Genomic DNA, 11691 nt, shown 5'->3' with positions numbered 1-11691 from the left:
TAAATCAATCCTTATTTTAACTTGGTTTGATTTAAATTCACCCTTACTTTCACATAAATGTTCATAATTAGGATCAATTTTCATAATTTGAGGGTAATATTTATTTGCTAACAATGTGATCTGTGCCATATAAAGTAACTTGGCAGAGTAATGCTGGAAGAAGAATTTTGAGTAATGCTACAAAGATTTGGCCTATATATTATGAACATATTTTTGACATGCACTGTTACTAGTCATTTTATCATTCTCATTTTATTTCCACATATAATTTGTATATAATATATGTTCATTAATTAGAAGTTTTCATTGATGATAATTTAAATATACTACCCTTGTTATTAATCATGTTTATCATATTATAAAAATCTTCAAAATGTCATATTAAGATGTCCATTGGAATGAATTCGATTATTCAAATTTATATTGAAAGACTAAAATAGAAGTGGGTATACTTGTTAATATTTTATGATATAAATAGATATCATATAATATAATAATATGATACAAATAAAAATAATATATATCATTAAAATATATCAAAAATTGATATGATATAATGATGAATAGTATGATATGGTATATATAATCAATATAAAACAAGTGGACTCAAAATTGGGGGAACGTTTGATGGTATTTAGGACATTTTTCATATTCCTCTCACGAGTAAAGATAAAGGTAAATGATCTTGATGAGAATATCCAAAACTTGTGTCCGAATCCACTTCAAATCCATTGTTTTTTAAAACCTCTAATTTTGAACCTTTTTATAGGCTATGGCAAAGAGGCCCTAAGGGGGAGAGAAGACTTAATGGCTTTTAGGAATATTATTGCACTGTGACTTAAGATAAATAATCTTACTGAGAATCTTCAGCCAAAATCGAATAAAGTCTGCATTTTTCCAAAATCCCCTATTCATCTCAAATGGCGGCGAGAGTCATGTACTTGAAGTGGATAAGATCAATAAGATGCAACATGTAATTAAATATTTAATTATCACATAAATCTCTTAAAATTATGTATATCTAATTTTAAATATTTAATTAAATAATAAATAATATATTAATATATAATTAAATAATAAATAAATAATATTTAATTAAATAATAATATATTATTTAAATATCTAATTAAATATTTAAAAATAAAAATATATCATTGTTATATAGACAAAAGACACGGCCCAAAAAGCAGAAAGTGATGGTACTAAAAACCACTGCTTGGCCCAGAAAAAGCTTTATTTATTTATTTTTTTAAAAGTGAAAAGGCTTTAGTTTCTACTGCACAAGGTGTGAAACAGCTGTATCTGATGGTGCATACTTTCCCAATGCCATAAGTCCTCGAACAAGGCTCTGTCCAAAATAAGGAGAAGGCACGCAAGGAGGAGAAGACAGCAACGATACTGGCTGTTGAGAAGACTTTTTTGCATTATTAGAAAGAGGCAGGAAGGGTTGAAGACGAAGCATTGCAGCAGTCAATGAGTTATACACAGGAAACAGCTTCAAACTGAACCTGGAGTCTCTCATCATGGCCAAAGAAAACTCCAATCCACTTGCTATCTCTGTCCCAATCCCCATCCTTAACGGGGAAAATTACCATATATGGAGCATTAAGGTGAAGACATATCTTTTATCCCAAGATTTATGGGAAATTGTTGATGATGGATTCTACGAGCCAGGCGACACTGTATCTCAGTCTGAGCAACAGCAGGAGCAGTTGAAAGAAAGTAAGCAGAAGGATAAAGCAGCGCTTTTCATCCTTCAACAAGCCGTGGATGATGACATTTTCGCCAAAATTTCCCTAGCTCAGACGGCAAACAAAGCATGGTGCGCTCTGAAAGAAGAGTTTCAAAGCATTAATCCACAGGTACAATGTCTCTTCTTTGTTACAGCTAATTGCCTCTTCTTCACAAGCTTATTATAAACCTTTCTTCAATTCAGATTACCAACTTAGCAGAAGGGAGAGGGCCTGGTAAGTAGTAGAATATCAAAATCCAACCAACCCAAAAAAAGGATGAATTTTTATCAATACATAAATGCATAGAAAACAGGTTAAATCAGAACCTTGAGACTCTCATCATGGCCGCAGGAATCTCCAGTCCACTTGCTATCCCTGTTCCAATCCCCATCTTTGAAGGGGAAAATTATGATATTTGGAGCATTAAGATGAAGACATATTTTTTGTCCCAAGAGTTATGGGACATTGTTAATGATGGAATTTACGACCCTACCTACACTGTATCTCAGTCTAAGCAACAACAAAAGCAGTTGAAAGAAAGTAGGCAGAAGGATAAAACAGCACTTTTCATCCTTCAACAAGCCGTGGATGATAACATTTTCACCAAAATTTCCCTAGCTCAGACGGCACAGGAAGCATGGTCCGAATTGAAAAAAGAGTTCCAAAGCGTTAATCCACAGGTACGCCCTGCCAAACCACAATGTCGCTTCTTCCTTACAGCTGATTGCCTCTTCTTCACAAGCTTATTATAGCATTTTCTTCATTGCAGACCACCAACATAGCAGAAGGGAGAGGGCCAGGTAAGTAGTAGAATGTTAATATTCCAACCAACCCAAAAAAAGTATGAATATTTTTCTAATTCTTTTTATTGCAGAGGATCACAAGAACTACCTGCCACTATATAAAGCTATACTCAAAGGTGATCTGAAATCTGTAGGAGAAGTTTGTGAAGATGATAAGAATGCGTTAGAAGCGAGGATCACGGTAAACTTGGACACAGCTCTTCATGTTGCTGTTGGGACAGGGCAGGCCAATCATATCGTTGAGTACCTTTTGAACAAGATGTCAATGGATCAAGTGTCACTGAAAAATAAAGAGGGCAACACTGTTCTTTCCATTGCTGCAATTGTTGGAAACGTCCCAGCAGCCACCATGATACATAATAAAGATGAAAACGCCATGAGATCGGGGAGAGATGTAGATAAATGTCTACTTTATATTTCAAATGATTCCAGAAGGATACCTTTGATTGAGGCCACTCTACATGGCCAAAAGAAGATGATCCAATTTTTATTGGGTATCAGCAACAATTATTTGGATTATGCTTCTGCACCAAGTTTTCACCGTACATCTGATGTTCTTTTTGTTAAAATGCTTATAAGTTCTGGATTTTATGGTGAGTTATGTCTTTCTTTTGCCATTAGCTTGAAAGTTTCATTTCACTTTATTGATACATATTTTCAGTACTTTCTTCAAATTGAGATTAATGATCCTGAATTCATGTACATCATTATGTCTCAGACTTGGCTTTATACTTGGTTAAAAAACGTCCAGCTTTAGCTACAACAACGTTTTATGGTGGTGAGTCTCTTTTGAGTGAAATAACCAAAAAGGCATCCGCATTTTCATGTGGAGAAACAAGAAAGCTACAGTTCTGGAAATTCCTCGTCCCTTCTAAGGGTGAGTATATATTTCTTTATATTGATAACATGATGTCAGGTAAACATTTGTACTTTAGTATTAAACTTTATAGTTTCGAGTCCTATTCCATAAAGTTGTCCTTTATGAAGGTAAAGTCTCATTATATGTACACTTTTGGATAAATTCATATATATATATATATATATATATATATATATATATATATCGTGAGACTTTAATAAGATGTTTTCTTCTTATTTACAGTATTTTACTCAATTGTATAGTTGTCATTGTTGAGTCTGCATACTCAATTTGCAGTTCCGATTGGTGCGAAGGAAAGAGAAGAGAATTTGATGCCTGACAAAGCTCTTGAACTTGTGAAGCACTTGTGCAAGGAAATTACAAAGGATTTAGACCGTGCTCCCTTCTTATTGAAACTTCCTCTTCTTAGAGCAGCAGAATTGGGGATTTACCAAGTCGTGGAAGAGATTATAAAGTTATATCCTGATGCAATCTGGTTTACAAATAGAAAGAATCATAATATAGTCCATTTGGCAATCATTAACCGTCAAGAAAAGGTATTCGAACTCATATTTCAAATGAGTGGTCGCAAAAATTGGTTATTGATGTCCCATGATGTTGAAAAGAACAACATCCTGCACTTAGCTGGAAAATTGGCACCTAGATTTAAACTTAATACTATTTCTAGTGCTGCTCTACAGATGCAACGCGAGATAAAATGGTTTAAGGTAAGGCCTTTTTTAGTATAAAATTTCCTTGGGTACTTTGCACAACAACCTTACTAATTCATGCATGTGTTTGATGACATTGATAAACTGTTATCCGTGGGTAGAGATAACAATTTTGGTTAGCAATTAGGGTTCCTAACCCTTTTCGACCCAGGAACCCCTTTTCGACCCTAATGGAGAGAAAATTGTCTGATAAAAATGGAAAAGAGGACAAGGATATTTATCTCGATAATCGGGAATAAGAATACATGTGTCTTCGCCCCTTCTTGCCCTTGCCTTCGTCTCTTTATATTAATATTTTTATTTAAAATATTAACATATCTTAATAGTTTTAGATTATTTATGTTTTTGTTATATATAGTAAGATGATCAACATATGTTATTTATGACAATTGAAATAATGGGTTAGTTTTAATTTTAATTAATTTTGTTATTTAATATTTTTATATTGTGTTTAAAGGGTATGAAAATAAGATTTTTCTTCGCAAGTACTAGGATAGGGGGAGGATGAAAACAAAATTTTTTCCTATAAGAAGGGGATGAAGAATCATTTTCATTCTTATAACGGGGGTGAGAATTGATATTTTCTATAATGATGGGGACATGAAATAGGGTATTTATCTCTACCTCTCCCCATTGTCATCCCTATTTGTCGGTAGTGGTGTTGGAGGGGGAAACCCTAAACCCTAGTATAAATACTGACACTTACGATTATCCAAGATTGTGGGTGCACTTGTAGATTAATTACTTTTAATGGGCCAACTAAAACATATATGATAACAATAAATTTTGGTATTGAATTCATTTCTCTTGGCTTATGCATATTATTGTTTCATTATATTAATGAAATTTTGGAATTTTTTTAGGAAGTGGAGAACAATTTGCCGCCCGACTACCAAGAGGAAACAAATTCTAAAGGACAAACTCCAGCAACAGTATTCACTGAGGAACATAAGGAACTAGTTCAAGAAGGTGAGAAATGGATGAAAGATGCAGCAACTTCATGTTCAGTAGCAGCAGCATTCATTGCTACAATAGTATTTGCAGCAGTAATCACAATCCCTGGTGATTACGCTGAAAATGGCCGCCCAAAACTATATGGACAGAAAGCCTTCAAGATCTTCGTTATTTCAAATGCATTATCTTTGTCCTCATCAATTTCCGTCATCATATTGTTCTTGTCCTTTTTCACTGCACGCTATCGTGAACAAGATTTTCTTTACGTCCTGCCCAATAGGTTAATGTGGTGTCTTTATATGCTGTTGCTCTCTCTGATGTCGTTGATAACAGCATTTTGCGCCTGTGCTTATCTGGTGTACTATGAGAGAAAGACATACGAGGTAACTGCTTTAGTGTTTGCATCGGCTTTACTGCCTCTCTCATTGTTGGTACGTACGCAATATCCCAAAATATTAGACCTGTTCATTTCCATATTTGCTCCGGTGTTTTTCAAAAAGCGAAGGACCGGTATCCTCTATTAGATAATGAGGTAAGTCAGAAAGAAAAAAAAAAAAAATGAAATAACTCTCTTGTAAAGTGGCTAGACAATAAATTCTTATAAGAGAGGAAAAAACTTTTTCTAGTTTTTAATGCTGATCATTTTGATATTGTTGTACTTCTTAGTGTAATCTTTTTCAAGTTGTGATATGAAAATTAGGAGATAAATTGCATACTGTTTGATTAATTTCATATCGAGTAATATTACATATACAAACAAATTGTATAAATTTATCTATACAAAATAAGGTGGTTACATTTGATTTTATGATTTTAAAATGAGAAAAAAAATAAATAATCATATCACAAAATCACAAATTATTATGTCAATTTGTATTATAAATTTGTATAATTTATTTGTTCATATAGTTTTATTCATTTTATGTCAAACTTTATGAAGCTTTTCTCATATATATTTCTATGTGCGTTTCTACATACATGTTGTGTCTTTCACAGTGTTGTTACTGTTGATGTTTGAGAAATTTTTAGCAATGTAATTTTGATGCAAAGATAAGGAAAACTGGGTAGAAACTGCTAGTAGATTTGGACTGAAAATCTTGCTGCAAAGCTTATGTACAGCTTCATTACATTTTTTTAAATATATTTTAATGGCAATAACTTATCTATCTTTTTAGCTAAATCACTACTCACTGCTTTAAGCATTACCATTAACACGTAATCTAATGCATCAAAGCACACCGACCCTTGCCAAACTTCCACCTAACACAACTTTCCTCTGTCTACTTGTATGCCATATCGCAACATAATTCCAAAAAGCAAGCATTATCACTGCCATATAAATGCTGACTAATCTTACATTGAGTCATTTTCCATGTCATAAAATTAATGATTTATCCACAATTAATCAACCATTTGTTTATGAACCCGTTAGCATCCTCTTGTAAGACATTATAATTATTTAACCGATAAAGAATTAATGAAAAAATTATATTAACCTTTTAATGATACGATTATCATGTAATCGAATAATTTTATCAATTAATATTTTATCAAGATTAAGATATAAAAATAGTATCTATCTCAAGTTACTTTTGATATAAATGTTTGGTTAGTTAAACAACGATCGCATTAACATTGGATTGGATACCAACCCATTTTTACTATGACAATGGATTTTAATATGTTTCTATAACCAAATGACACATTGAAATATTTACTCTCGTACTGAAGAGTAATAAATTCTTTTGTTGGTCTACTATAGTTGCACGTTACTTTTTAACATAAGAAACCACTTGTTAGAGTAAGTGCTCTAGAGCTAATCGAACTTAACACTTGTAATTGTGATTTTATATTAATTATCAATAAATGATTTATTATTATTTAATTCATATATCAATTAATTATATGATTGTATGAATAATATGTCTTTAGAATGGTATAACTCTGTTGAAAAAATCAGAAGACTGATTGTGAGTATCTTATGTACACATTAAACAACCATTTTAGAAATATTTGTAATCCCAATATTACAATGAACAAGGGCACATGTAATGATAATAAAATTATCATAGTGTTGAAATTTAAGGTTAGTGAGAGATTTGTATTGTTATTTGTTGTTATATATATTTTTTATTATAAGCATATTGACATATTTATTTGTCTATGGATGTACGCTCATATATATGGTTAAGGTATAATATTTATCTTAAGATAAAGTTTCTCTTAAGTATAACAATTGTATGTGTATGTTTCATGAGTATTAAATAAGGTTAAAACATACAAACATCATTAAAAGCAAAAAGATTTCTCTTAATTCTTTTGAAACATAAAGATTAAAGAGAAATCATAAAGAGGATTGATAAAAACATAATACATATTTGTGATCATTTTGTTGGGTGATATTTCTGCTATACTCTTAGATTTGATCTTTATTAATTTGATTATTAGTAATTGTGAACAAAGATGATCTTATGCTGATAAAGAACATAAGTAATATTTTGGTTCTTTATTGATGATCATATTAATTGAATTATTTATTAAAATGTAATTTATCTTTGAACTATTTTGTTTGCTAAAATAATGGCCATTTAAAGCTAGAATGTTGATTACCCAAAGGTGAAAATTATTTTCTTTTTCTTTTTCTTAAAATAAAATAAAAATAAAAAGAATTGATGTTACCCAAGTAGGAGAATGTTAAAAATTTCTTAACGTGGGCAAATAATAATTATGATTTTGATTTAATAAAACAAAGTAATTGAATAATTCAATGTCAGTTTACAGATGAGTTTAAGTGATCGATAAAAATAAATCAAATATACTTAAAGATTATGATTTGGGTAGACAACATAAGTTTGAGTCTCAAGGTTTATTGAACCTTGATGGGAGATCAATTAATCTATTGTAAATTGGCTTAGTCCCTACTCCAAAACCTGATGTAGAATACTTGCAGTATAACTTAACCTAATAAAAGTTGTTATTCAGGAAGGTTTATAAAGTAGAAAACCAAGTCACATTGAGAGGTAATCTTGACAGCTTTATGGATTCATATTGCATGGGGATCCAAACATTCCTATAATCTTAAATTTTAATTCAGTATTTTTTGACCTGTGTGTAGATCTTGTGGAATTATGATTAATTTATTTTATTAAGTTTATATAAAATAAATCTACCAATCATATCCTGATGCAATCTAGTGCATAATATATTCCATTTGGCAATCATGAACCGTCAAGGTAAGGTGTTGCAACTCATATATCAAATAAGTGATAGCAAACATTTGCTATTAATGTCCCAAGATGTTGTGAAGAACAACATCCTGCACTTAGCTGGAAAATTGGCACCCAGAAATAAACTTAATGCTCTTTCTAGTGCAGCTCTGCAGGTGCAATCCGAGTTAAAATGGTTTAAGGTAAGACTTCTTTTAATATATACTTTCCATGGGTACATTGCACAGCAACGTTACTAATTCATGTATGTGTGTGATGACATTGATTAACTGTATTTTTGTTGTTATAAACATATATAATAAGGACAAATTTTGGTATTGTATTCATTTCTCTTGGCTTATGTATGAAACTGTCGTTATATTTATGAAGTTTTGGATTTTTTAAGGAAGTGGAGAACATTGTACCGCCTGACTACAACGGGAAAACCAATCCTAAAGGCCAAACTCCAGCAATTGTATCCACCGAGGAACATAAGGAACTCGTTAAAGAAGGTAAGAAATGGATGAAAGATGCAACAACATCAGGTTCGGTAGCAGCAGCCTTTTTTGCTACAATTGCATTTGCAGCAGTAATCACTATCCCTGGAGATTACGCTGACAATGGCCACCCAAAACTCTAAGGACAGACAACCTTCAAGATCTTTTGCATTTCAAATGCATTATCTTTGTTCTCATCGATTTCTGTCATCATAATGTTCCTGTCCTTTTTCACTGCACGTAATGGCGAACAAGATTTTCTTCACGTCCTGCCCAATATGTTAATCTGGCGTCTTTCCATGTTGTTGCTTTCTTTTGGATCGTTGATAGTAGCGTTTTGTGCCTGTGCTGATCTGGTGTACTGTGACAGAAAGACATACTGGAAATTGCTTTGGTTTTTGCTTCAGCTTTACTGGCTCTCTCATTGTTTGCATATTCGCAATGTGCCAGATTACTTGACGTGCTCATTTCCGTATTAGCTCCAACGTTTCTCAGCAAGCGAAGAATCAGTGTCCTCTACTAGGTGATGAAGTAAGTCAGAAAAAATACTGAAATTACTCTCTAGGAAAGTGATTAGACACTAAATTCTATTAGAGTTAAGAAAAACAATTTCTAGCTTTTCATGGTCAGTTTGATATTGTTGTAGTTCTTGGTATAATCTTTCTCAAGTTGTGACATGAAAATAAGGAGTTCCGACAAAAAAAATTTGCATAATGTTTCATAAATTTCATCTGTGTCTTTCACAGTATTGTTATTATTGGTGTTTGAAAAGTGTTTAGCAACATAATTATAATGCAAGAACAGAGAAAGTGCTGAGAAAATGTCATTCGTGTTGGATTGAAAATCTTGCAGCAAAGCTTCTTTACATATTCATTCAAGCGTTTGAGTAGAATAAGCAACTAATCAGCTTAATTTAAGTATAACCATTAACTCAGAAACTAATACATCAAAGCATGCTAACTCCTGTCACACTCCCCCCTAACACAACTGACCTTACTACTTGTATGTCATATTGCTTTTAACTAGCTAATATCTGCCATTTGCTCCTTATGAGCTGCAGTGGGTTAGTTTTACTTCAAACTCTTCCTCAACTTGTTTGATATTGTGACATTTTATCTTACCCTGCTTAGTCCTACCATGGAACCTACTGCAAAATTATTATCTCTTGGGATTTGATACTTTATTTTCTTTCTCTTTTGTTGTTCTTTGATAATTGTAGCCCCTTGAATTTTAGTGAATCATTCTTTTTCATAAAATAAAATCTAAATCATGCCTCAAACCTTCTTTCTTACTATTTTGTGTCTATTTTCCAACTAATGGTTGGGTCTCGAGTCAGTTTGCTTCCCTAAGAGATGTGAATCTTTTCAACTCACTTACATGATAAAATATCATTATTTTATACCTTTTAAATTTTGTAGAAGCATGATTTTTGTAAAGTGAATTTAGATATTTCTAAATTATAAAGATCAAATCTAAACCCTCATCTCATAAATTTGTTTTTGACAAGTAAATGAGTATATTAACACCAAAGCAAAAGAAACAAACTCTCCCAAGAAAAGCCCAACAACAGTCTATGCTCACCCTTCCCAATAAAAAAGACAGCACAAAAAAGTAAGACCTACTTAGGCCTACACTCCAAAATAAAAACCTATCATTTTCCCTATTTAAATATCTATCAAAGTTTCTACAATGTTAGGGCTCAAGATTAAATATATACAACACTAAGAAATTTACTTTAACAGAAAAAGAAGTAAGTCTAACCATGAAAACTATACAATATAAAAAAACAACAATCCAATCAGAGTACATCTTGGATTTTTTATCCCAACAAATATTACTCATCCACCTACATTCTCTATTACAGAACAAAACCTGACCTTCATCCTCCTCATATGCTTTATTGAATCTTTATCTATTGCTTGCTGCAGAAGAAGGAAAATTCCAGGAGCTTGACCAATTAGCATGCCGTCTTCTGGAGGTAAACTGCAACCCAAAAAAAAGGGAGGCACCTGGAAACTTGAACATATCTGTTATCTTGAACATAATATCCATATGCAGATTTGTTGTTTGCACCAACAAAGTCTGTAACACCAGGAGAGAGGCATCATCTTGACCTTGAAAGGTATACCCATGTCAGCTTCGGCAACTCTTGTACCAAGACTGCTAGTCTGGACTGCTTGGAGCAAGCTGAAAAAACTGAAAGATTTGGAGACCTCTACAGGCTGATCCAGTCTGCTGCTTCTAGAAGCCTGCAGAAAAAATGCTCAATTGTGCCTTGTCACTGGAGCATGAAACAAAAAGGAAGGTTTCAGCCAGCAAAAAGAAGTAGTTGTGCCAACACTGGAAATTCTGGAAATACTGGAAGTGAAGCTGCTTGAAGAAACCTGCTGCAGTCTGGGTTGCGCAACACTTGAGACCAAACTGTGGCTTATCTCATGGCAAAAATCTGGACATACTGGAAAGCTGCAGAGAGACCAAACTCCATGCTTTATACTGCCTCTGAAAGGAATAATAGGAATGCTACAAAGTTGGGCAGAAAGACCATCCAAAAAACAACAAGGGCAATGCACCAAGGAAAAAACCTCAACGCTCCTTACAAACCATTCAGAATTCAGCAGGAATAAGCTTTCCTGACAAGTTAATCCATGTTGCCACAAAAACTTGCCGTAAGAGAAGGTTTGCCATATGATCTATGCAGAGCAGAAAATAGCAGCAGATAATTCAGATTTCCAGTCAAGCTCCCGATGTAAATCTCCCTGGTTAATGCACAATGGGTTGCAAGAAATGGGATCTTAGCATGAAATTGCAGAGCAAAAACTGGACTTAGTAATCTTCTGAAGCCAAACAGCTGGAGAGACAGAAGAGATTTCAGTAGACTGGATTGGACTTTTCCAGAAAGCTGCACCTC

The 11691-nt window shown here is 33.0% G+C and overlaps 2 protein-coding genes across 3 annotated transcripts; both read left to right on the top strand.

The window, feature by feature from the left end:
* Positions 1-1291: 1291 nt before the first annotated feature.
* Positions 1292-5793, top strand: LOC123226672 (ankyrin repeat-containing protein NPR4-like). 2 transcript variants are annotated; one of them, XM_044651195.1, is made up of 8 exons: positions 1292-1862; positions 1937-1967; positions 2085-2413; positions 2503-2533; positions 2608-3129; positions 3255-3413; positions 3693-4123; positions 4990-5793. In XM_044651195.1, the coding sequence occupies exons 1-8, from the start codon at positions 1524-1526 to the stop codon at positions 5602-5604; spliced, it is 2457 nt and encodes an 818-aa protein (XP_044507130.1). In that variant the 5' UTR covers positions 1292-1523; the 3' UTR covers positions 5605-5793. The 2 variants fall into 2 exon arrangements, with proteins under 2 accessions (XP_044507130.1, XP_044507132.1); XM_044651197.1 differs by lacking the exon at positions 1937-1967 and having other exon boundaries at positions 1721-1862.
* A 2573-nt stretch (positions 5794-8366) lies between these two features.
* Positions 8367-9306, top strand: LOC123226818. The gene is made up of 3 exons (XM_044651333.1): positions 8367-8489; positions 8693-8875; positions 9154-9306. Exons 1-3 carry the CDS (start codon positions 8367-8369, stop codon positions 9304-9306), a joined length of 459 nt encoding a protein of 152 aa, XP_044507268.1.
* Positions 9307-11691: the final 2385 nt, after the last annotated feature.

This window comes from Mangifera indica, chromosome 10 (assembly GCF_011075055.1).
Source record: "Mangifera indica cultivar Alphonso chromosome 10, CATAS_Mindica_2.1, whole genome shotgun sequence".
NCBI classification, from domain to species: domain Eukaryota; kingdom Viridiplantae; phylum Streptophyta; class Magnoliopsida; order Sapindales; family Anacardiaceae; genus Mangifera; species Mangifera indica.
This window is presented reverse-complemented; position numbering and strand designations above follow the sequence as displayed.

Coding starts and splice junctions, on each gene's coding strand:
- LOC123226672 (XM_044651195.1), top strand. CDS start 1,524: ATGGCCAAAGAAAACTCCAATCCACTTGCTATCTCTGTCCCAATCCCC. Junction 3,130..3,254: donor TATAAGTTCTGGATTTTATG/GTGAGTTATGTC, acceptor ATTATGTCTCAG/ACTTGGCTTTATACTTGGTT. Junction 4,124..4,989: donor GCGAGATAAAATGGTTTAAG/GTAAGGCCTTTT, acceptor GAATTTTTTTAG/GAAGTGGAGAACAATTTGCC.
- LOC123226818 (XM_044651333.1), top strand. CDS start 8,367: ATGTCCCAAGATGTTGTGAAGAACAACATCCTGCACTTAGCTGGAAAA. Junction 8,490..8,692: donor CCGAGTTAAAATGGTTTAAG/GTAAGACTTCTT, acceptor GGATTTTTTAAG/GAAGTGGAGAACATTGTACC. Junction 8,876..9,153: donor CTACAATTGCATTTGCAGCA/GTAATCACTATC, acceptor GTACTGTGACAG/AAAGACATACTGGAAATTGC.